This window comes from Dermochelys coriacea, chromosome 8, assembly GCF_009764565.3.
Source record: "Dermochelys coriacea isolate rDerCor1 chromosome 8, rDerCor1.pri.v4, whole genome shotgun sequence".
Classification (NCBI taxonomy): Eukaryota; Metazoa; Chordata; order Testudines; family Dermochelyidae; genus Dermochelys; species Dermochelys coriacea.
This window is the reverse complement of record NC_050075.1, coordinates 75,372,076-75,397,393: the sequence shown is the minus strand read 5'-3', so window position 1 is coordinate 75,397,393 and position 25,318 is coordinate 75,372,076. Positions and strand designations below refer to the sequence as shown.

General features: G+C 40.5%; 3 protein-coding genes and 1 long non-coding RNA gene across 10 annotated transcripts in view; 2 read left to right on the top strand and 2 right to left on the bottom strand.

The window, feature by feature from the left end:
- Positions 1-7,920, top strand: part of BTBD8 (BTB domain containing 8) — an 83,916-nt gene extending 75,996 nt beyond the window's left edge. For 4 of the 5 annotated variants that reach the window (XM_043491235.1, XM_043491234.1, XM_043491237.1 and 1 more), the window contains one exon: positions 1,033-7,920. In XM_043491235.1, the coding sequence (XP_043347170.1) occupies positions 1,033-1,502 (470 nt within the window). In that variant the 3' untranslated portion in view covers positions 1,503-7,920. Of the gene's footprint in view, positions 1-701 lie in introns of all 5 variants that reach the window. The other variant, XM_043491236.1, reaches the window with a different exon arrangement.
- C8H1orf146 (chromosome 8 C1orf146 homolog) lies at positions 1,581-24,039 on the top strand. Its single transcript, XM_043491244.1, has 7 exons — positions 1,581-1,646; positions 5,137-5,197; positions 15,315-15,452; positions 17,098-17,191; positions 18,690-18,858; positions 22,418-22,496; positions 23,911-24,039. The coding sequence occupies exons 3-7, from the start codon at positions 15,369-15,371 to the stop codon at positions 24,028-24,030; spliced, it is 546 nt and encodes a 181-aa protein (XP_043347179.1). The 5' UTR covers positions 1,581-1,646; positions 5,137-5,197; positions 15,315-15,368; the 3' UTR covers positions 24,031-24,039.
- On the bottom strand, positions 14,959-17,706 carry LOC122455587. Its single transcript, XR_006273899.1, has 2 exons — positions 16,019-17,706; positions 14,959-15,639 (listed from the first exon to the last, which is right to left on the bottom strand). It is a non-coding gene; the product is annotated as an uncharacterized LOC122455587 (long non-coding RNA).
- The window catches only part of GLMN (glomulin, FKBP associated protein), a 39,148-nt gene continuing 36,898 nt past the window's right edge, over positions 23,069-25,318 (bottom strand). For all 3 annotated transcript variants that reach the window (XR_006273897.1, XM_038414444.2, XM_038414441.2), the window contains one exon: positions 23,069-25,313. Coding sequence is in view for 2 of the 3 variants with exons in the window: in XM_038414444.2 (XP_038270372.1) it covers positions 25,218-25,313 (96 nt within the window). In the remaining variant the exon portion in view is untranslated. The remainder of the gene's footprint in view (positions 25,314-25,318) is intronic.

The following is a 25,318-nucleotide window of genomic DNA, read 5'->3' as shown; positions in this document are numbered from 1 at the left end:
CTATATCATATATTTAAGTGGGATGTGCAATAACTACAGTAATAACCTTACTAAAGTGCACTGAACTGTTTACCTTAACAGCTATATTCATTACTTTTCCAATTTGTTGATATATTGTATTTTACACAGAGATATCGATGCTGATCCTTCTCCCACTGAATTCAGCGGGATGTTTCCCATAGACTTCAATGGGAGCAGGTTTGGACCTAAGACTTGCAGTTTACAGGATTACTAAAATTGTTCTAAATTTTACCAGTGAAAACGGATTTTCTAAAAGAGAGATTATATTTGAACCAGTAATCATAAACAAAAAAGCTCTAGCTTGATTCACCTAGTTAGATTATTGTCTAGATGTTTTATCTGTTTTGTCTTTTTAAACCAGTAATTCAAAGTATCCCATTATAAAATACACAGTAGTGTCTGAATATATTAACTATTGTGTATTCAAAAGTAATGAAATGCTGATGATGATCTATGTTCAGCAGAACCACAGAACACCTTAAAAGGTTGTACTATTTTTTTTAAGTTTGCTTGTCCTTGCCTGCAGCTACCCTTATAATGTGTAGTATAAAATAAGCCTGTGAATAAGCTATTTTGTTTTTCCTTCTCTTTGGAGCTGATATAGCTTACATCACCATTCAGTGATCACATGTTCTTCCCCCCCCCATTCCTTCCCACCCACCTCCTGTTCCAACTTTAAGTTAGTGTAGTGAATTAGAAATTCCATATGCATTGTTTGTTTACATAACTTGTCTTTTCTGTATCAGAAATTTTCTAATTATGAAAGTTTATTGTTAATTACCAGTCGTGATTGCTGCTCTAACTTAATCTGTAAACCAGAATTCGTTTGTTTGGTTGGTTGGTTTTTTACACAGAAAACAAATGCCTACATTTTGTCAATTTTGTATAAATTTACATTTTTTCTTACTTGTTGGATTGTTTCTGGTGCAATGAGTTAAATTTTGCTCTACAAAGCCCTAAAGGGGGAACATGTGCAATTTTTACATTGTGTAGTATTATGAATTATTGCAGGAGACATAGATGATTATGACGTATTGGCACAAACCTGCATGTATGAGCATCGACCTTCAAAAACCCTTTCTCCAATATATGAGATGGATGTTGGAGAAGCTACTGAGCAGAGGATGAAGTCAGAGAGGGACATTCTAGATGTGGATTTTGAAGATCAGCAATTTGCAGAACGGGACTGGACTCTTCTCAGGCATCTCTTATCTGAGCAAGACTCAAACATTGATTTCAAAAACTCTGTTCCCGAAGACCTTAACTTAGCACAATATCTTATCAATCAGACACTACTTCTGTCACGAGATGGTTCAAAGCCTCAGGGTAAATCACACGTTGATACTTTCAGTAGATGGACTGAATTAATGTCCCCACTGGATGATTCTTCAGCAAGCATAACAGTGGCAAGCTTTTCCTCTGAAGATTGTTCTTCTCCTCAAGGGGAATGGACAATTCTTGAACTGGAAACCCATCATTAAAATGATCAAGTGTTTTTGAAAATGGACTCCAACCCCTGCCCCAAATCTATTTTTTGATGCATTGTTTCCATACAATAATGAAATACTGCATCAGTTAAGAACAGCCAATTCTTGATACTGAGGCAATCTTTCCAATATATTGAGGTAAATATTGGTAATTTATAACCTAGCTTTAGTCACAAATAGAGTAATTTTTCAAAGCTGAAATAGATGTTTTTCTAAAATCAACTTTGAACGTGTATTTTCTGGAATTGTTAGAAAAATTAGATGACTTGCAAGAAAAATCTTGGTTTAAACTCCATCTTCTATCCTCTTTCTGTCATATATTCTTTATTGAGCATGGATTTTAACATCTGACTGCACAATAAGTAGCGCCATTCTTTTCCTTTTTGGTCTTCATACAGTGACTTGGTGATTTTTCAACAATAAAAGATTGAGCAGTTGTGTTGAAAGGTGTTGCGTTCCAACAGTTCTTTAAATATTAGAAATGTATACTTGCATTTACAGAATGTAAAAAGTTTTGGACTCTATTTACATAAGCCGTTTGTTTCCACCAGATTGATTTTTCTGTATTTTTTGTTTGTTTTGAAAATTTTCAATAATTGTTTTTAAATTGTAATTTATTTAAATACAAGACTGCAGAGGTACTGTAAGAATGGTACAGTTTCTCTCTTGGGAACACAAATACATCCCCTTCAGTAAATAATGGTATGGTGTATGAAGCAGAATGCTAAGCCTGTACTAAAATACTGTGTCTAACAGCTCAAAAAGTAGATTCAGTCTGAAGTTTTAGCAGTGGCTCTCTTGCCTTCTTCACTTTAAAAGTTCACTTTTGAAGTGGAATTTTAGTTGTGCTACAACTCAAGACACTTTTGTGCCCCTCCCCTACTGTTTAAGTCATAACTAGTTTATTGGGGTTTTCAAAATCTTTGTATCTTTGTGAGAGTATTAGGGGTCTTGCTGTCTCTCTTTAATCTTTTTAATCTCATAATTTCTATAAAAATTTCCTTCTGGAGGCCCAGTGTCTCATCCTCTTGATTAAGGAGAACCGAGAAGGAAATGCTTCTCACCATGTCTGCTCTGCTCATTCTGCTGCTAAAGAAGATGGCAGTTAAATGACATGAGCAGAGGTATTTTTATTGTTGTTTTTGAGAATCGGGGTCAATAAGGGGGATACTTTCCAGGTGAGGGGTATTGGACCATATTCTTCATGCCATACTGAGGCAAAATGCAGCAATAAGGATGTTCTTATGTAAACTATACAATATTGCTTCTGCAGATCCCCTTCTGTTGGTCATTAACAGGAGATGTGCCTTCAAATGGGAGTGCTACACTGCAGTAACAAATTACTAAAATGGTGATTTTTAAAAAAAGGCTTTTTTACCAAAAGCCTAACTTGCACTGGTTATAGCCAAGGATAATACAGGCGGGTGTTTTGCAAACTTTTGCACAATTCTGCCAATGCACCTTAATCCTGGTCTGCAGGTATTCCTGTTATCTTAATCATAGGCTGTTTATAAGAAGAGACTGACAGTAGTCTTGAATTGTGAAGTCGCTTTGAGATGTAGCTAAGCAGTGACTGCTGAACTAACTTTCACTTTTGACCTAATCAGCATTTGATCTCGGATCTCCTGACTTGAAAAGGCTGCTATATACTGACTTTGACTGTCTGTCAATACAATCAACATTTTACTGAAACAGAATTATAAATCGATAGAGCAAGGATTTTACTTTTTTTTATTTTAATAGAGAGAGCGGTTAAAGAAAAGACATTAATCTCCTCTTCATGTCTGGGCCCATGATACTTAGAAGGGAGTTCAGTCTTGGCTGCATGCCATCCCTAGCTTTCTTATAGAGGATCCTCCCCAAGGGAGGAGGCTTAGGGGCATCAGTTGGACTCCTGGATATCCTGTCCTAAAACCACAAAGGAAGCTGCATAAATTAATACAGCCTGAGTTTGTGCAAGTTCAGCATCTTAGGCATTGTAGGCTGTATTTGCTCCATTATCCACATTTGGTGGACAGGGGAGGGGAGGTTGCTGCAGCTAGGGGAACTCCCAAAAGCAAATCTCCTCCAATATCAGGAGAGAGACCTCATTTACCTCCTTCAGTTCTGAGAGGAGCACAGATATTGGAGAATCTGTGGGATAAGGAAAAGCCACCATTGTCTTCTATAGAGGGGTAAACCACATAACCTTAAAAGGGGTTCAAAGAACTCAACATAGAGATGAAACTTGGGTCTCTCACCCCAACGTGGTTATTCCTGTGTAGGAGACAATAAGGACCATGGAAGGTATAAAAAACATTTAATGAGCTCTAAATTGACGAAGGCACGAGAGGGTATTAACTTTTACACAAAATAATATGGGAGAAGAAAAGGTAAAAGATCAGGAGAGTAGACAGCGAATGAAAGAGAAGGATCCTTCTGCGCTCTGTCCCCTTTCCTTTATATTTTCCTGTGTTTTTTCAAGTGCAGCTCATATCTGAAAAGTAACTGTGAAAAATGACATGTTTCCCTGTTTGTGTGTCTGACTTAATCAAATATGATTAAGTTACAGTTAAAATAATGTGGGTTTTTGTTTGTTTTTTTCTGAATACCAGCTCTCATTTTTTCAGGCTAGAATTTGAAAGTCAACTTGTATTATTTTCTCAGGTCCTCAGTGATATAGGTACAACTTCTTCAGTGGATTGGAACAGGTGTAACTATGTGGAATTTAGAAAAAAGTTTGTCAATGCACAAGAAACAATAGAATCCAGCTCTCTCTCTCTCAGCCATGTTGGCTCTGCAAAAACAACGGGAGTAAAAAGTAGTAGTAGTATTCGTTATCTGTATTGCCAAAGTGCCTAGGAGCCCTAGTCAAGGACCAGGACCCCATTGTGCTAGGTGCTATACAAACAAAACTAAAAGATAGTCTGTACCCCAAAGAACTTAAAATCTAAGTAAGACAAAAGACAACAGATTGATATGACGGGAATACAAGAAAATGATGAGAACAGATAAACTTCTGTCTGTGACAGGAGAATGAGGAGAATTGAAGGAGGAGGAGGAGAAGAAAGGGAAAGTAAAGCAAGGGGATGGGAAGGTCATGTATTTGTCAACTTTTTCTTGGAAGAATTTAACTAGCATCTAACATAATATGGCTGTGATGCTCACAGGGAATAGATCAGTTGAGTAAGAAGGTCCTCCTTTTAAGTGCTTTGGAGGCAATTGGTAAAGAAAAGCAATCCTGATGCTGTCCAAGAAATATGTCCAGTTTGCCAGATGGCAGTTCTGGCCAGCATGAAGCATCTCTGTACATCTTGAATAAGTATGGACTATATTTTTATTTTTGAACTCTACTTCAAAGTTGCATTGAATTTTTGAAATGTCATAATTCTGTTTTCCACTGCCCTCTACCTGAAGATTGAGTCCAGGATCTAGCCCCCTTAACTTTTTTGTGTGTTAACTTCTTCCCAGAAATATAAACAGTAAATTAAAAACCTGTTCTAGCTATATATTGCTGGTGGCATAGACTATTTTAAATCTTTGATACCATGTTATTGCCATCTGGAAATTCATTATCAACATGCTTATTGCATTTGTTCCAAAAAAATCTAATCCCTCTGTTTGAAGGTGTTAAGACTTATTACTATGTCTTTCTGCCATGGAACATAAACAATTAAGAAGGCACAATCTTGTTCCCATTAAAGTCAAAGGTAAAACTCCCATTGATCTCAGCTGGAGTAGGTACAGGACCTATGTGACTAAAGTGCATGTAGTATAAATGCTATTTTTTTTGTACATGTACTGTATAGTTCTATATCTCTAGTCTGCTAAATTCTAATATTTTATATGTAGGGATGATTTATGGTAAAGAAAATTTAACCAAGAATAATTGTGTGTATTATGCTGATATTCATGGTTGGATTATTAACTATTCTACCTTGGTATATGATGCTCTTTCCAGCACTAAGCAGAACTGAAGACAAAAAAAATACAGGAATTCAGGGCAAGTGACTCTGTAACAAAACTAATGATGACTACACAGGACTAGAGGTGGGAAATGGACTTTTAAAATGACATCCATTATGACTACTAGCTTTTATCTCTTGCAGAAATTTTGTAACTGTTTTCATGAATCTATTGTTGACGACAAGCTGTAGTGGAGGATTCTACAGCAGAATTAGAAATACTGCTGTTTAACTGCAGAAAATTCTGTACCTACTTTAATGACAGGTTTCAGAGTAGCAGCCATGTTAGTCTATATTCGCAAAAAGAAAAGAAGTACTTCTGGCACCTTAGAGACTAACAAATTTATTTGAGCATAGGCTTTTGTGAGCTACAGCTCACTTCATCAGATGCATTCATGAAAGCTTATGCTCAAATAAATTTGTTAGTCTCTAAGGTGCCACAAGTACTCCTTTTCTTTATAACTACTTAAGTTAGTATCCAGACTCTGGCCCGGGGGTGTATTTCAGGGAGCTGAACCTGGTGTGCTGGAAAATGAATTTCTTTAGAGAAATAATTAACTTAAACTAAAAACAAACAAACAACCAAAAAACCCACTTCCATCTGAAATTTTTTTCCTACAGTTATTACAGTTATTACCTGTGATTACTAATAATTGAAAGAGCCTGGAGCAGAAAGTTCCATCTGAACTTTCATTTGACAGCCTTCTGTCTACATTCAGTTTCACAGTTTCCTCTGTTTAGTCAGGCCACAATCTTGCAAACATTTAAGCACGTGCCTGTCTTTGGACTACTTGTATGAGTGAAGTTAGGCATATGAAGTATTTGCGTGATTGGGCCCTTAGTCATTTCTCCGTGGGTTTTTTTTTTTCATCCATTGTGTACAAAAATTGCACAAACATTTTTTAAACTTCATGAAGTGTTTGTAAAATCACAAAAATTGGTAGGGGAACTAAAAAGTAGGTGTAATACCTGAAACTATTTTTAATTCCCAATGGGATCCTGATTGGACTCTCTGGGTGCCACAATAGTATAAATACTTAGTTCCATTATTATTATTTATTATTATATGCTGTTTTCCTGCTCTCCCTGGTTACTGCATAGACATTCCCAGGTAAGAAATCTGCCTCAATATGTGATCCTATTAGTACTTCAATTGTGATTTCAAAGCTGTAAGAAATGTAACTTCAAGGCAGGTGGGAAGCTTGAATTACAGCAAGGATAGAAATGTTTTCAGATTCTATTTCCATTCCTATTGAAAAAAATACTCAGGCCTCAATTATTCAAGGGTTTTGTATCGTGCCTAGTAAGATTCTTACTTTGATATAAGTGGTCAAAATGTTTTGTGTTAACTTAAAAAAAAAAAAAAAAGTCTGAAAAGGAAGGAAGTATGTGCACAGTCCATTCAGTAAGTTTGAGATAATGGGTCACATGTACCTCTTGGTGCCTAAAGTTAGGCACCATCTCCATATTTAGCCACCTGAGTGGCCTTATTTTTTTCAGAAATGTTGAGGCTTTGCAGCTCCCATTAAAAATCTGGCCATTTTTATGTACGTGCCTACATATGGAGATGGATGTCTAACTTCAGGCACCCAAAATGAAACTTTTAACCAGTATTGCTTCAAATTTTTGTTTCACTTTTACTATATGATTCATTCCATAATGCTGAGTGTGGCAAAGCTGTGCCTGAGCACTGTTTAATATATCATGTCAAGACTCCAGCCCTCTAGTGCCCTTTGAGTGTTTTATATTGGTAGGGCAAATATGATTTCACACTTGTGCTAGAATATTTAATAAGATCCATTTTGTTTGTTTATAAATCTGAGAATAGTATTGTATTCAGTACAATATCATCAGTGTACATAACACTGATATGTCAGGGACAGGCCAATGTGTACATCAGATCCAGTGTAGCAGTGTAAAATTTCTATATAGTTTTATCTTTCATACAATCTTAAAATAACTATCAACCAGCAGTCATATCACGCTCAGACCCCATAAATTACTTATGTGGCAGACAGACTCATCTGAGTGTCAGACCTTTCTACCTTCCACTAATTGATCTACTTTTTTTTTTTTTTTTAACTATAGAATAGAAAACCTTTTCTGGACTGTTATGCTCCAGTTCTTGATAGATCTACTATGTATAAACTAGGATGCATTATGAGAGAAGGTACAGTTTCACTTTCAGCAAACCATGGCTTTAGGGTCCTAAAATGTCTGATCACCCAGTGGTTTAGAGTTGTTTGATAGCTTAAAAAACAAACTGAAAATGTGCATGTTTTCTACCTGTTTGCCTTTTAAACATTTAGCCCACATTGTGATCCTAGGGATAAGTAACTATCTGCATCTCCAAATGATGAATAGTGAACATGCACTTCTGTTTCTAAAATTGCTGTACAGTTGCTTAGTCCTACAAGCCTTCTCCATTTATGTATAAAATGGAAAATAAACCCTGTATGTAACTGAAATGCTGAGTCTTTGTACTTCATTGCACATGGATGTGGCAGAGCTCCTTCTCCACCTTGGTGGGTTCCACACTTCCTCTTAGCAATGGGCTGGGGGATTCCCCACACCCTTGGGTTTACTGTCTCCCTCCTTGTCTGAGCAGGGGTTCCTCCCGGCCTCCCTGACAGGGGAGGGGGAGGAGAGCCTCTTAGTCTCTGGTAGCTCCTCGGCGTTGTGGTGGCAGGCAAGGCACCCAGTTCAGTCTCTCCCCTCTGGCAGGGTCTCTTCTCCCCAAACCTTTGGGTCCCAGAAGGAATATACGCCCTGTTGGGGAGGGTTTCTCCTGCTCTTCACCTCTGTACCTGTGAGGTATGTGTGCTGGCATTTGTCAGTATCTGCACCATCCAGCTCTCCAGTAGCACACCTACTCCCCACAGCTCTTATTGCACGCTCCTATCTGACTTGAGGGGAGGCTTTTAATTGATTGGCCCCAGGTGACCTAATTAAGCTGGAGTAACCCCTGTTCAATTACCTTGGGAACAGGGACCTGCTTATCTTGGGGCTAATATACCCGCCTTCTATGGAAGCTCTTATTTCCATCCGAGAGGTCTTCTGCGAGACCTCTCCAAGCTGCCGGTCTTCTTCCAGGACCTCCTCCAGACCTGGAAGCTGGTCTCGGTGACCAGGTCCATGGTGGCCACTGAGGGTGCAGATCTCCTCCTGGAGCCCCAATACACAATCTTCATCTTTGTGTGCAGGTGGGGAGCCGCCCTCTGGGTGCCAGAGGTTGGTCCTGGCAGAAGTTACCAAGATCGGAGACCTGGACTATGACTGGAGGGAATAGGTAGATCCCTGTGCTAGGCTGGCACATGCGGCTCCTTCATGTAGTCATGAGCACAGGCGTGTACCTGGTGTGGTTCACCCCTCTTCCTGATGCTTGCGGTGTGCGGGAGACCCTAGCACATGTCTATCTGCAGGGTGCCAGGTTGCAGCCGCTCTTCCGGCTCCTCCAGAACCTCTTGTTGAGGTTCTGGCTGCACTTTTCCCTGCACCTTTTTACATAGATTCATAGATAATATTCACACCCCATCCGTGGACCCACAAAGTCTCAGGACTACCTCATCAATCTCCTCCTAGCCATGGCCAAAGTGGTCATTTATAACACCAGGAAGTGGAGGTTGGCTGGGGGGTGGAGGGGCTGCAACTGTGGGGCCTGGTTTCGTTCTTTCATCTGTTCACGCATCTGGGCAGCATCCACTGGCTTCTTGGATGCTTTTGAGGAATAGTGGGTGCTGTCCGGGGTTTCGCCTTCTGGTTCCCTAGTTTTGGCCCTTTGACCCCCACACCTGTTCCTGTTTTTTTTTATTTTCTTCATTGTCCCCTGACTTTAGTTGAGTTCTGGACTCAGTAGCTCCTCCTCAGGCTGGGGGAGGGGCCTTTAGCTGTGGGCAGGCTTATACCCGCTCACTTCCCAGCACCCAGTAGGACCATTCTGGGTTGCAACCCCTATTCCAGCTCCTCCTAGACATCCTTTTACATTTCTGTCTGCACTTTTCCCCTCACCTTTTCATATACACACACCCTACCCATCGCCCCACAAAGTCACGGGACCTCCTTGTCAACCTCCTCCGCGCGCTGGCCAACGTAGCCATTTATAAGAAAAGGAGAGGAGATTGGCTAAGGGGGTTTCCTGTGACTGTGGGGCCTATTTCTGATCCTGCCTTCACTCACATAGCCAGGCAGAGTTTTTCTGGGCAGTGTCCACTGGCTCCCTTGACACCTTTGAGGAGCAGTGGGTGCTGTCTGGGGTTTTCTGCTCAGTGTCCCCTTCAGGTTCCCTTTGTTTGACCCTTTGAGCTTCACACCTGTCCCTGTTATATTTTTGGTTGTCCCCCATAATTATTTGAGTTCCTGAACTTTGTGGATTCTCCCCACAGGCTGGGGCAAGGTCCTAAAAATCATAGATGTTTGTTTTTTCTAATGAAACAGCCTGGCCCCACTTCTCCCAAGATATTTCAATCTACTCTTGCACAGCCTTCCATTCTTCATTGAACATTGAAGTGTGATACTGTGTATTTAATGTATTTTTCATTGATTTTTATGCTTCAGCTTTGAAATCCAGCAACATAGCACACAGTAGTATAGGCAATTAATTTTTCATAACATTCTGGCACTTGAAGTTGAGAGATTCTGATACACAGCAGTAATGCAAGATGAAATAAAATTATTATTGTAAAGTTGGTGAGGAAAACCAGCCAGAGTTGAGCTGGTGCAATAACTCTGAGCTCTTAAGTACTTTTCAGCTGGAGATCTCAAAGCACTCAACAAAAAAGAGGTTCCACTGCAATCCACAAAACTCCTGCCAAGCGCTATAGGTGCCTAAGCTTACTCAGCTCCTAAATGTTAAGGATAAAAGTTCCCTAGCTGATTATGTTTCTACTTCTGGATTTGCTTTCCACTCTCTCTCTCTCTCCACGTATTCAGACACACTCCTTTTCCCACCTGACCCCCAGAGCAGTCCACAAACAGGAGGGAAATAGGCGTTCACTTACCTATCTCATGTGTAGGACTTCTTCTGGTAGGTTGGCTCTGAGCACACCTACCACACTGGCTCCCATTCAAAATCTGGGGAGAGGAAGGAAAGGTGTCCACCATACAAATTTTAGCTCAGTGGTTAGACAACTCACCTGTGTGAGAGATCCAGGTTCAAATTTTCCCCTCTTCCTGAGTAGGGAAAAGAGAATCTGAGTGCTCTAACCACTGGGATAATCTGACGTGGGCTTCCCACAATCTCTCCTGCTGAAGTTATTCTACTGTGGATAAACAAGGAAAGAATGCTTGGAGCAGGGGCACTGGACCCTGGGTCTTCCACCTCCCATGTGGATGTCCTAACCACCAACATACAGAGTCATTCTCAGTTTCTCTCTGACCCAATTACTCTCCAAGTATTTGTCCATAGTGGAACAGCTTCAACAGGAGCGACTGAAGAAGACATACATAAGAATATCACGTAGCTCAGTGGTTAGAGCACCCGCTTAACGGGGTGGGGAATGGCCCTGTTCAAATACTTTCTTCTCCTCAAGCAGAAGGGGGAATTGACCGTGGGTTTACCACATTCCAGGTGAGTGTTCCAACCACTGGGCTAAAAGCTCCTTTTCCATCACTATCACAGTTTTAGGTGGACTGAGGGAGGCATCCATCTCATTCCTGTAAGAAGCTGTTTAGATGGCTAAGCCTCCTGACTTTGAGGGGTGACCATTCATGGATTGCTAAGTAGAGATAGGTGCTTCCCTGCAGCCTGGACTTCGGTGCTAATCTGTGAAAGGAGAGGGACTTAGCCCACACCTCCGTTGTCAACATCTTCTATTGGCTAGTTTAGGCAGCTCCCCACCTAGCTTGTTGGCGGTTGTGGATTGCATCCTAAGGCTCCTATCTCACCCCATTCATTATAGAGCCTAATTCAGGCTTTGTGGATTGCAGTGCTGTTCCTATGATTTTTCTAGTTTCCACAATGCTCAGCATTGCAATGCCTAACCTCATGTGTGGTTAAGAAGTTAAGTGATGTGCCTAAGATCACAAAGCAAACCTCTGGTAGAACTGGGAATAGAATACAGATCTACTGATTTTCAAACTAGTGTCCTATCTGCAGCACTTTGCTCTCTCTCATAGGGCATTGTGAGCCTACTGTGTATTGCAGCTTCAGTATACTTTAGATATAATTTTAGTACAGCCAGACCCTCTACCATAGTAATAAAATGTTAGGATCTCAGGGAAAAACACTTCATTGTTGTGTACAAAGCCAGACCCTGGCACCTGCTGGCTTCAAGAGAGCCTAAAACTACCCAGAACAAAAACTTATAATTTTCAACATTCAAAGAGAAATAAATAACATACCAAACATTCCCAGCAATATTCCACAAACAACAGAAGATACAAGTATGCCGCTAATCTTTATTCCTCTACTCACCTGCTAACATTTGTACCTTGTGATCTGTTGGGGTTCCCCATCCTCAAAAAGCGATAACTTATAATGCACATCTGTGTTTAGACAAGTTCCAAAATCTCCAAGTTCAGGGTAGCTCTTGTTACAAATTTGGCAGATTCACTTCAACCAAAAAAAAAATCACTGCTATGCACCCTAAATATAGCACCAGTACTTGAATTAAATGGTGCCTTTTATTTAGATTTATACTAACTTCAGAACAAGTGCACACACACACAAAGTCTAAACCAGCACTATGTCAATGTATAAACAACCAGCTAGATTCTCAATCTGTGTCATAAAGTTCCCTTCATTATTCCATAAACACACTTAAGATATATATTTAGCAATCAAGATGGGAAGAGACATGCAGGCTCTGTGTAAAATGTCGACGCGTGTGTCACAAGAAATTGCCCCGCATTCTATTAGTACCATCATACTCAGCCAAAAGAGCATTGAAGCCTACCTACATACACAGAGGCAGGAAGTCTAATGTTTTTCTCCGTTATTTTACTCCCTGTAGAATATAAAGTATTTAAAATATTTTAATAAAATCTTCAGTATTAAAAAATATGGACTTGACTTACTCCCTAAGGCAGGCTGCAGGCTCCAGCCCCCCTTCAACATTAGCTTGTGCATCTGACTGAACAGAAAGAAGCAGGCCCTCGAAGATGACTGCTTATTTGCCAGGAATAGAAGGGGAGAAATGGCTAAGGTGTTGAATGCCTCTCTTTGCTAGGTTAACTCGTCTGGCCTATTCAGCGCAGAGCTATAAAAGTTATTTTAATTTTTTTTTTTAATGTGCACTTCACCTTTCATTAATTTGAAATTATTCTGCACAGAGTCTGAGCAGTCCATGTTTCAGTAAAAATGTACTGGTGTCTTTACATAAATGAGCGTACACATTCATTTATTATCCAAATGCAGGGGCTGTGCCCAATACTACTTGTTTGTAGTACCTACTTTTATTGGCCTCCGGCTCCTCCCTCTGCAAAGCACTGATGTGCATCCTATAGTCACAAAAAAGGATGTACCAGCATTCTCAGGCTGCTTCTCTCTCCAGACAAGATGCTGCCTCATGCTTTAACATTAAAGGCCCTTAGAGAGAGAAAATATTTGCAACATTCCATCACAGAAGTAACAGCACGGGTTGGTTGTTATTTTTTTCTTTGTTCTCCCTGATCTGGAGAAAATTTAAATTATTTTTGAATTTCATCATTTTGTCATTTTACTGCTTTGTATTTTTGAGGGCTCCCCTATATCTCTGCCTGCAATCAGCAATTCTGTGTATCTCTCAAGCAGCTCATGTATTCATACCTGTATGGCCACAGGCTTTCAGACTGAGACTTGGATTTATAGAGACATTATTAGGGTGGCTTCCAAAGTCTCAGGATTTCCAGTGGTGCCTCACCCAGGGACACAGGCCCCCTCAATCAGAAAACAATGTTGAAAAGAAGAGAGAGGAGTAGAGTCCAGGCAGAGTGCAGAGAAACAGTTGTGTTCTTGAGCTCCACCATTTTCCCATTTCACATACCAGCAGAGATTATCTTCCATATTGCAGTTTATTTGCTTTTCTTTTGAACTTCCTGAATCACAGAGAGACGTTGGGTTTGAATTGGGCCATGTCACCTGAGAGGAAAGTCTCAAGTTACTCCATGACTTGGTCCAGTGGCTGTGATACCAAAAGGAGGGAGGAGCCCTCAAACACAGGCCCAAATTCTGCCTGCTACATTTCCACTCGCTTCAGTAGTGGCCATGAAGCCGGGCCTTTCAAAAGGGCAGAATTAGTTAGGTCATAACCTGAAGAGCTAGAAGGCTCAAAATTCCAGTTAATCCCTTTCTTCCTCTGCCTCCCCTTGGCAGACCCCGAGCTGGCTTTTGCTCAAACAGTGGGCCCACAGCAGCGTGGCAGTGCTGCACCGACTCATCTGACGCCTCTGCACATGGAGTGCCAGCCAATCTCAAGCTGCCTTAGACACCCAAGTCCCGCCTTCCGAGTGCCTTCTGACAGACAATGTGGGGGGGGGAGGGGTGGCTAGGAGGCCTCACAAGGGTCTGGGGTCTGCGCCTTGTCATGTTCTTTAAAATAGCAGACCTGAGGGTGGCCTCTAACTGGGAAAGGTAGAAACATCCCCAAAGGGAGCCTGATACCAGTCCTCACATGGGACCGGGCTGAGCTTACCCCCAGCTTTACAAAGCAGGCCTCACAACCCTCCTGTGAGGTAGAGCAACAGCCTCATCCCCTTTTCACAGGTGGGAGCTGAGGCACAGAGCAGTTCAGTGACTGGCAAAAGTGTCACAGCAGATCGATGGCAGAGCTAGGCTGGAGGATTCAGGGCTTCCTGATGCAGCTGCCTAGGCCTGTCAGCCTCCTCCCAGCTGCGTAAAGTTACCCCGGATGAAGAAGGCATGGTCTATTAAATGTGTCAGACCTAGACATACCTTTCAAAAATACAAACGTGAACAACAAGGAGAAGGGCTATGGTCAGCTCAGAAGCTTAGCGACCTGCGCTGTGCCATGGAGGAGACCTGAGGTAACACTTTTCAAAAGCACCTATGAGAAAATGGCCCAAAATTGCAAAACTGCCTTTTGAAAATGGGATTTAATTCCTAAATAATGTAGGCACTTTTGAAAAATGTATCCACTGAATCCTTTCATGATGTCTCACTCCCTGTTGTCATGTGAAGGAAGCACACTTAGCCCTGCTATACTCCCTGATGTGTAATTTATTTTATAAAACATCAGGAAATCCTAAATTCTAAGCCACGCTCTGCCAGCAATTCACTGGGACTTTTGCCAAGTCACTGAACCTCTGCATAGGTTTTGGGAGGTAATTGGATTGTTAGAAACACTGCTGACATGTTCAAAAGCAGAGTTCTCTTTAGTCCTTCTCACCTCAGCGCTTTGTATGGTAGGACAGTTATAACAAAACTGTCATAGATGCAACAGACTCCTTTGGGAACAATATTTACAGTGTTTATTAACCACCACACTTGGGCAGATACAGAATATTTATATGACTTAAGAACATTTCTCCAAAACAGTAATACACTAGTATGAACAAACTGATTAAAAAAAAATTATTAGTTCAAAGCTAACACAATAGATTTTGGATTGTAAAATCTTTGGGCAAGTGGCCCTGCCACAAACTTTATACATGATCTTGGGCAAGTCAGCTGATCTCTCTGTGCTTCAGCTCCCAATAATCCGCTTGTAGCTCTTTTTTCCACCCATGGTCTGCCTTGTGGATTTACAGAGCAGGAACTATCTCTTACCCCGTGTTTGTAAAATGCCCAGGCACTGTGGCCCTGATTTCAGTTGGGGTCCTTAGGCACCCCTGGTGCCTTGACCAAGCACCATTAATGTGTGTCCTTTATTACAGTTGTGTTCTCTTCAGTTGGTGGCTGACATTTCTGTTCTCTCTCTCTCTCTAGTTTTCTTTAAGCTTTTTGGAAAGGTTTACCAGAGATTTCATTGAAGAAGTATTAATGACCCATGTGACAATGGCAGAAAGTGGTAGGCAGGAAAAGGCAAGATGGATCACAACTGTTATCATGAGTTCAGCTCTCCAGGTACTGTATACCAGTTATTGGTGAACTGCATAGGCACTGGCTTTGGGGATGCTCTGAGGCTGGAGCACCTACTCACCAGCAGTCCCCATGATCAGCTCCTTCCCCTCCGCCCAGCACCTCTCACCCTCTGGCAGCCATGTCAATCAGTGCCTCCTGTCTACCGTGATCAGCTGTTCCACAGGAAGTGCTGGAAGGGGAGGAGGAGAGGTAAGATGACCAGATGTCCCAATTTTATAGGGACTGTCCCAATACTCAGGGCTTTTTCTGATATAGGCGCCTATTACCCCCCACACTTTGTCCCGATTTTTCACACTTGCTATCTGGTCACCCTCGGGAGAAGTGAGGGCAGGGAATGCGTGGGGGAGGGGACACAACAAAGTGAGAAGAAAGCGTGGCGGGGGTGGAGCCTTGGGGGAATGGGTGGAGCACCCTGACACTAGAAAATTGGCACCTCTGGTCAACTAACATTGAACCAACTGTCAAGTATTTCCAAGATTTTATAACAGGAAAATATTTTATGCAATGCTAAAGTATATAATAGATACAGGAAAATGTGTGTCACTTACCTGGTAAACCTGTTGCTACTGTAGACCTACTTTTTTCTTCATGTTTTTTCTTATTCTGCTATTTCCCTTCGTGTTTGGTACCAGCTTAGTACTCCTGCCACCTGCTGTTGCGAGATAAATGTTTTCCTAACCCTTGTCTTTCTTTTTATGTTGCACTGATATGACTATCTGGATATTTTTTTTCAGCTGATCAATGTAAGTCATTCCAGCAAGGATGTTGTAGTCTTCTAGATTCCCCCCTGAAGACTTTATTTCTTCCATCACACAGTATTAATACTTTGGATAGATTACAGTAATAAGTTAGGAAATTCAAATATGGGTGCACAATTTTTGGTTTAAATTCAGACTCTTAAGGAGACTGAAGTCTGATTTGAGCGTGTTAAAGTCACAGTCCACAGTGTGCGCGATTGTTTGAGATGGTTTTTTCTAGAACACTAGAAAATTCAACCTGCAGGTTGAAAAATATGCACAAGTCCACCCCATTCTTCAGATGACATTGTTGCATAGTGTTATTATCTTGCTTTCCTAAGCATCTTGTATTCTGCCATGAAGCTCCCATGGTAAGGATGTGGTCCAGAGCAGTCTTTTTTGATTTATCTGTCCTTCCAGTAAAAGGCTGACATCCATATTGATTCATTCAAACCAGCCTACTTAATTGCAGGCAAACATCTAGTGTGTACATTTCTACTGTCTGAAAATCTTCCTTCTATACATCATTTTTTAAAAACAAAGATTTGACTTAAAATGTTGTTTGTGAAGTTTCCTTGTGTATTAATGCCAGTGTTTCCTGTGACAAAATGAATGTAGACAGGCTGATTATAATGGAAAAGGTAAAAAATTAGAGGATTGTTACCCCATTATTTCACATCTAAATCATTATTGCAGCTATGAAAATATTTCATATTCTCATCAATTATGCAGAAGTTCAGTTAAAATGTTTAAAATCATTACTGCTACTGGAGTAAAAATATTTTCTAAACTAAGGTACTAAAGACCTTTTAACAGTCAGACTCTGTTTTAAGAGACCAGTTGATATGATTGCAAGCACGTTTTAAAATACATTTTTTACATTTATTTAGAGTCATGAAGTTTCAGCATCTCTACAGAGTCAACACAACAGAGTTCGATATTCAGATTCGGTGGAAAATGGATCCATGATTTTTTCTCTTTCTGGTACAGTAAATTGAATTGCAGCACATATTTCTTAAAGAACTCACCAGAAATTCTAATGGGGTATAGGAGCAGATCCTCTTGCAGTAGCACAGAGTAGACCCAAGAAACTGTACAAAAGCTACATTGCAGAAATGTCATATAGTTTGGAATGGTGGATGTGAAAGTGTGATGGTATTTTCTTTTTCAAGAGGCCAACATCAGAGAAAAGTGGAAGTGAGGAGAAGAGGGGCTGTAGTTAGAAATCAGATACTAGTTACTGCATTAAAGTGCAGTTGTATTCTGAAAAGTGACTATATAAAATGTCATCTTACTTGACAGAACAGCTCCTTATGTGTACCTAATGACTTTTGAGATTTAAAAAAAAAAATCTGCTGTTATTTAATCTTGTTAGCTTTACTGAAGCCATTCATTTAAGAGTGGCTAAGTTGGATTCTATTCGTTCTGTGCATTAATCAAACAGTTTACTGAATCCCAGTCACACCTGAGTGAATCTAGCTGAGACAATATCACTGCACAAATATCACTAAAGCATAATTCAGCCATCAGAACCTTTACTACGGGTGACAATGTGTGAAAAGAAAACCAGCTTCACCTTAATCTTCCAAGTCAAATTTTCTGAGCTGGCAGTTACAAAAAAAACTGTGTCTCTGTAAAATGAGCCGATTTGACCTGGAAATCACTGAGGCAACAAACATGAAACCCCATATTACTATTTCTACAGTCGCTTTTCAGAGTAAAACAGCACTTTAAACAACTAAAATGACACTTAGACAAAATAGTCCTGCTTATTCTGAATCTGAACCCTTTCGGTTCCATCAACATTGCATGAGGCATGAATAAGTTTCCAACCCACCTGTCTAACCTGAGCTGCTCTTTGCAGGTCCTCCATGTTGCTAAGTCTCAAAAGTTTCCCTGTCTGAGGATGGTTCAACAAAGGGATTCTTTCAATTGGCCCCTTTTGCGTGTTCCTTCAGGCGCCAATAGCACATCTGCCATTGCAGATGCTCTGTCTTTGTTCTCAAGCTGTTCCCCACATATTTCTAGCTTCTTTTCTGCATAATTTTAGAGATAAAGGTTTGTTGAAGTCTGACAAATCTTGGCAATTGTTATAACTTCATTCCATTTAATACCTAGAATTTGTTTGTATCTTTTGTGGATTTCAAGATTTCACATCCACATGTTAATATGGAAATAACATTTAAGTAGAAAACTTGTAGTTTGGTTTTAAGTTGTAAATTTTCAATGACCAAATCTTAAGCTGGTGACTGCAGCTGCTGTCTTTCAATTTGTGACATTATTTCCTTCTGGCCATCCCTATTGGCTTGCAAATTACTGCCAAGGTATGCAAATTGACCCACATTTTATATTCCTTTGCCTTCTAAAGTAATGCTTGAGTTGGGAGTTCTGCTTATTGATGACTTAGTAGTTAGAAGGCTAGACCTCATTACTAGCTTGAAGTAACAAACTGAGCTTGCATTGTAATCAATTTCTTCTCTAGGCATTGCATTTCTATTGGCAGACACACAAGATGTGTTTAAGACAGGAGGAGAACTGTTTTTAGACAGAACTGAGAAGTTCATAAACATTCATCGGAATAGTTTTTTGCTTTTGTCAGCTGCCTTGCATGGACCAAAAGAATGGGATTTAATGTTCAGGATTCAGAAAAGGTATGTCTTTAATTGGACCAGTATTTTTATTACTAAAGAATAATGAGATGTAATATTAATGAATATTTGTACAAAGGTCCTATTTACAGATTTTTCAAAGGTCATGCCAAGCTGGACACTTGCCAGACTGCTGTGAGGTGATCAACTGCTGAATCCTCAGGTGTTTTAAGCCTCCAGAGTCTCAACAGAGCCAAGGCTCTGTCTTGGGGTTCCTAGGCACATGCTCAGGGTTCAGATCCTCTGTCTAGTATCCCCCTCCTGAGAGCTGCAGCCTCACAGCTCATTACCCAGTCCTTAAAAACAGTGCTAAGCAGGAATGGATTTACCATTAAACAAACTGAGCGGTGGCACAGGGCCCCCAATGGCAGGCCCCCCCCCCCCAAAGTGCAGGACAAATCTCACTTGACAATCTCCCCGAGTCCCGGCCAGTGGCGCAGAAGGGCTCAGGCAGGCAGGCTGCCTGCATGCTGTGGCCAGTGGCCCCATGCCACTCCCAGAAGTGGCTGTCTGCGGGCACATCTCTGCACGCCCCTGGCAGGTAGGGGAGGCGGCTCTGTGCATTACCCCTTCCCTGGGCAGCACACGGAAACCTGCTGCCTTCCTCTCCCCACAGGGTGCACAGAGACCTGCCAGCAACAGGGCTAAGGCGGCTCCCTGCCCGCTTGGCCTCCCACCTTCTGTGCCATGCTGCTCCCAGAAGCTGCCAGCATGTCCCTGTGGCCCCTGGGAGGGCAGGGTGTCTCCACGCACTGCCCCTGCAGCTCCCATTGGCCTGGAACAGAAAGAATGAAAAACCGGGGGGGGGGGGGGGAATGAGAGAATGTTCTTTTTCTTGGCTGAATCCCAAAGGCGGGGGGGGGGGAGGAGAGAAAATGAAGCTGCGCACAGGGACCCACTAACTCTAAATCCACCACTGGTGCTAAGCCCTTAGACTTCCACCCAGAATTTAAATTCACCCTGTCCCAGAACTTTAGCCGTGTGGGTCTCCTGGGCCTACAGTGAAACAGACACTTTGCACAGGATTCTAACACCATTGCTTTTTACCTAATCACACGAAAAATACTCACATCAATACAAAAATAATAAACTGCACATGCATTTCCCTGTTTCCTCACTATTCCAAAGCACTGTTTGGGCTGGGGTCAGAGTTGTCAGGGGCATCCAGAATCCTTCTGCTGCAATGCATGGCTTGCATTCTGAAACATGGACCCTACTCTCACCTAGGCTAATCCATCCCCTTACTCTTGCCTGCATGTCTTCACCTGCTATGGTTTTTAAAGGCTGCCCTCAACACTTTGGCTTCTTCATCCTATATTTTGGAATTTTCCACTCTCCAAACGCCAGACACTGAAACCCTGCCCCCAAACTGGTGAGAGAAGTTGGAGAACTAGTTTCTCCTAGTATGCAGTAACTCCTTTGTTCTTCCCAGGTAAGACCTATTCAGATGCGGATAGTCCTTAAAAATCTGCTCTTATCCTTGGTCTGGATACACAGACCTAGAGGCATTCCATGATACAGCAATTTTACATGGTAGCAACTTCATAATATCAACCAGAATTCATAAGTGTTACAGACAGATTTCCCAAATCGTTACACAGGTGAATTTGATTTTGCTCATCTAGTGGAAAATTAGCCAGAGGCTAATGTTTGTAACACTGGCTTGTCTTATTAATAGAGAATGTGAAAAACAATGCTATCAAAATCATTTTGATGTGTCAGTCAACTTGACAACATGGAACACTCTTGAAAGCATGACAAGTAACACTTTCTTCAATCACTTCAGTGCTATGTAATATATTTAGTGATTCTTTTTTCTAGGTTTGTAATACTGACTTGAAAATTTTGCTATTTTTCTTAAATTTCGAAAAAATCCACAACTTTGCCCTGTAACAAGTCTTGTCTGCATGAAGAAATATTTAACAAATGTTTGTTCTCTGGTTTGTAAAACTTCTTACCTATAGTCACAAGAAGGAGGGTCACAGGAGCCATACGTATCTGAACAGTTGACTACTTATTTGGATTAAACCTCTGATTATTCTAAAGCATTCTCATCCCCGTGTCACCCTGATTTTTCACATGTAGGCCATGTCTACACTACTATTTATGTTGGCAACATTTATGTCGCTCAGGGTGGGAAAAAAAACACCCCTCTGAGCAACATAAGTGTGTTTTTAAAGTGAAATTCTTACCAGGATTATCCTCTTGTTTTGTGTATATCTGACAGGTGGCAAGTACTGTCTGGATAGTGCAGTAACAAGGTACAGGAGTTTAGATTTAGACCTATTCCTTAGTGTTTTCAAACACCTGACTGTAATCTACTACCATCCGCAACAAATCCACTTGCCTACTGGCATTTTGAGAGTGAAAACTAATTCTGCAACTGGCATGGCAGAGCAGTGCTTACAGTCTCAATCCATCCTGTGCACACAATTGCTGAAGGTGCTTTAGTTCAAGCAAAGTGGAATAGAGCTTGGGTCTCTGTCACTAAGCACTCCAGAGAAAGAAGGGAGCTTCTCTCCTGTAACAACACCTCATAAAATACAGGACCAGGAGATGCATGGGTGGGGGTGGGGGAGAGCAGAGAAGAGGGATGTAGGAATAGTGTCAACCTTCCATTTGCCTTAAAAACAAAACAAACCCCCAAACTCTCTGCATGCACTGGTGATGAGTGTAGGAAGTAGGATTGGAAAACTTCTTACTGATGATTTCCTTTCTGGTAGCAATGTCTCCCACAGTTCTGGACATCTGGGCTGCTCTCCTCTCTGCAGCTCAGAGGCAGATCAGTGTTTTGGTGCCACATGGTCTGGTGCTTCTGCTTGCTGCCAGATAAATTATTCCCAAATTGTAAAACTTGCATAACATCATTAACAAATGTTCCAGAGATAATGAAGTACCTATATACATTAGACCAAGGAAGACAGTCATATGGTAACAATTCAACTTTATATCTGACCGTTGACTCATGCCCCTACCAGGACAGGTAGAATTGTGGGAGATGCTGCTAGCAGGAAGAGAAGAATTGGTAAGAAATTTTCCATTCTGAAGCCCAGCATCTCTTACAATTCTGGATGTCTGGAAAGTAGTGAGATGTAGGGAGGGTTATGAAACAAAAGTATGGTAGGAAAGAAGTGCAGAGGAGCAAGCAGGGAGATGCTGAAGTGAAGGCTCAGGGACAGTTAAATGCCCCAGAGGTTAACTGACCCAGGGAGAAAGAGGAATGCTGAGGAGGGAGAACACTGCTCCCTACTGCCCAATAAACTGGGTAGAAAAGTAAAAATAGAAGAAAGGCAGAAAGCAAAGAAACTGCAACTGTCTGCTGCTGTGAAGGCAGAATCTGGCAGCAAGCAGCAGCAGAAGGGATATGGCCAGACTATGTGGTGCCAAAACAATGCCTCCATGAGATGCAGAGAGAGGACAGCAGCCCGGATGTTCAGAATTGTGGGAAATGCTTGGATGGAGAATTATTATTTGGATAATGTGAGAAGGGTTTTTCAGCCTTAAGCTGTCATGTACTGTAAATATATATTTTAAATGTAACTATGGTTATTCTGATGTGCAGATTCCTGGGCAGTAATTTACGTGTAATTCCAGTTCATAACACTGCTGAAACAGTTAAACTCATGCTAACTATAGCCAAGGTAAGTCTTGTGGTGTATATTAACAAATATAACCCATGAAAGCTTTTTTAAAAAAAATACATTAACCAACAAAAGCAATGAATTACAAAATTAATTTTTTGTCCTTAACTGAGCTTGTAGCTTGCTGTTACGTTGATCAGAGTCCTGACAATACCTACTGTTCTAATAACACAAGCCAAAGTCTGATGTTGTAGTTCAAATGTTTGTTTAAAACTATTATTAACAACAGCTTAAAAAGGTCTTATTAGCATGTATAAAGATGAATGACAGAGATCTAGGGCCTAATTCTGCTCTCACTTGCCATTGTAAATCAGGAGTGACTCCATTCATTTATTAGTGTATAACTAGCATGAAATCAAAATTAGGCTGTAAATATTCAAGATCTTCTTAAAGTAAATTACTAACCTAAAGACTATAGCAGCTTAGCGACTTCAATCAATTATGGATTTACTTGTATAAATCTACTCTATAGATTAACAACTACAATAGAGCCATTTGTGTTCTTTATATCTGTGCAATTGCCACACATCTTACATGCTTAAGTAAACATGAATTTTCTTTGAAAAGATGAATGCATATGCAGAAGCTATTAAATGATTTTTCTACAGAAATGCAGAGTCAACATTAATTATAATAGTATGAACAGCACTCCAATAATGTACCAAAAATAAAAGGAACGGCAGCAAACCAGATTTTTGAGAAATCTGTTCTGAACCATATCCTAATTCAGTGTTATCTGCAAAAGTGTTAAATAAAATTAGGCCTACTGCTGATCCTACAAATTTGAAGCTCTCCTGCATTTGATCTTCACTAATGTCCCAGTGACTTCAATGGGAGTTCCATGTAAGGGATGATGTTAGCATGAGGCCCAAACCTATTTGTGGCCATTAAAATATAGTTATAAATCTTAAGGCCAGAATCTGGCCCCTGGTGTGGTCAACTTGCGCTAGTTTGCCAGTGCAAAGCAGCCTCAAACCAGTTGAATAAGCTACCTCAAGACTCCCTCATTTGGGGAACCCCAGCTGGAGTACAACATGCATAATGACTGCTGTTTCACTTCTCCCTGTCCCCAGTGCAGGAGGGGTGGCCAAGGAGCAACCATATTTAGCTAATCCTTAGCAGCTGTAACAACCCCTTGTGGGATGTTATCAGAATATGAACAAAGCAGTCCCACAGCTGCTTTAAGTTGTGCTTCAGGATCAGCCTGGGACCCCAAAGTGGCTTACCCTGTTACCTTGTTTATCCCTCATCCCCAGCTATCCAGTTGAGAGAATCTGGTCTCAGTCTCTTCGTAATTTCCAGTTGTACTATATTAAGAGTAAATGGTTCAGTATTTCTTTACCCAAACTATCTAATTCTCTTTTAAATCAAAATATTTGTAAGTAGTGTCACACATTTCTTTTTTCCTTTTAAGATCACCTGCAAACCACAAATAGACAACATTCGCTACAGAATGCTAATGGCAAAAGCCCAGATCATAGACCAGAGTCCAGTTTGGAAAATGCTTCACAAGATCCAGTTGGATTATAACTAACTTAGTACCAATTAGATTTATTCAAAACTTCTGGAGTTACATTTCTAAACAAAATACAAATGTTTTTGTCTGTTCAAAAAAAATACAGCAACTATACAAAAAATGGTCAGTTTAAAAATATTTGTGTATATAATTAAAGCATTAAATGAAAATTTACATAACATTTATTGTGATATTCAATGCTAGATAGTGTGAGTTATATCAAATTTGCTAACTTGGAGAAAAGTTAAGGGATTTTTTTTAAACCCTATGTATGTTTTGTTTTTACAATTTGGGTAATTTAAATAAAACAGCATTAAAAAGCAAGTGCCTTAACTTTAGCTTGATTGCAAAGTGATCTGTTATTTTCCAAAACATTTAAACTCCTCTTTGGGAGATTCTTCATAGTTAGGGATGATAAGAATAATCAAAATGATCCTAGAGTAGGTTCTCCCCCAAGTCCATATATTTTAGACCATATATGCATTAAAAATGTATACACTGAACTATATTCTTGTTTCTCTTTACAAAAAAATATGTTTACTATCTTGTTTATGTATATTACTTTTCACTGTGGAAAGTTCTAACACTTATTTTGTTTTGTCCTGGAGGTGCTTTTGGAAGTATGGCTTCCCCTTGTCCTCAAATCCCTATGCTCAGATCTCCAGTGTGGATAGTCCTGGTTTACAGTCAGTCAGTCTTTATTAATCTAGAAGTATGGTTAGTAATATTAATTGCAGTAATACCACCTAGTATTTACACATCTCAAAACTTTCTAAACATTACTATTGGGTTCTAGGTAATGCAAACATAAGGCTATTTCTACACACCAAAAACATCCTTTCTCCTCCAAAGGTTAATAAAATATAATTATCTTATACCATATCTTATATGCAGTTTCCAAACTCTAGCAAAACTGCAGCAAACTCAATGAGAGGGTAACTTGGGATATTTTGCTGAAATTAGTACATTGACTATCTCCATTAATCAGATTCTACAGTAAAGACATGTAATAAGACATGTAAAGAACAGCAGTTGCAAATATTCTAGCAGCCTTTTATACATAATTCTTCAACAGACTTGTTTAAAGCTTGATAACGTCTCTTTCAAGTAAAACCATAATGACCAGTGTCTTAATGTACTGCAAGAGTTAAAAACCCACTAGGATTTAGGACATCAAGTGCTTCATTTGACCCCCCCAATATTTGCTATGTTATGGTTTTTATTTTCACTTCGATGAGTTCTTCTACTCGGGCTAGAACACTTTCTATTAAATCAAATGTGAAAAGAGCTGAATGTAGAACCTGAA

Excerpts from the sequence above, each read along its gene's own strand:
- C8H1orf146 (XM_043491244.1), top strand. The coding sequence starts at position 15,369 with ATGACCCATGTGACAATGGCAGAAAGTGGTAGGCAGGAAAAGGCAAGA. Across the intron at positions 18,859-22,417 it reads ATGTTCAGGATTCAGAAAAG|ATTCCTGGGCAGTAATTTAC; the intron begins GTATGTCTTTAA and ends TCTGATGTGCAG. Across the intron at positions 22,497-23,910 it reads TCATGCTAACTATAGCCAAG|ATCACCTGCAAACCACAAAT; the intron begins GTAAGTCTTGTG and ends TTTCCTTTTAAG.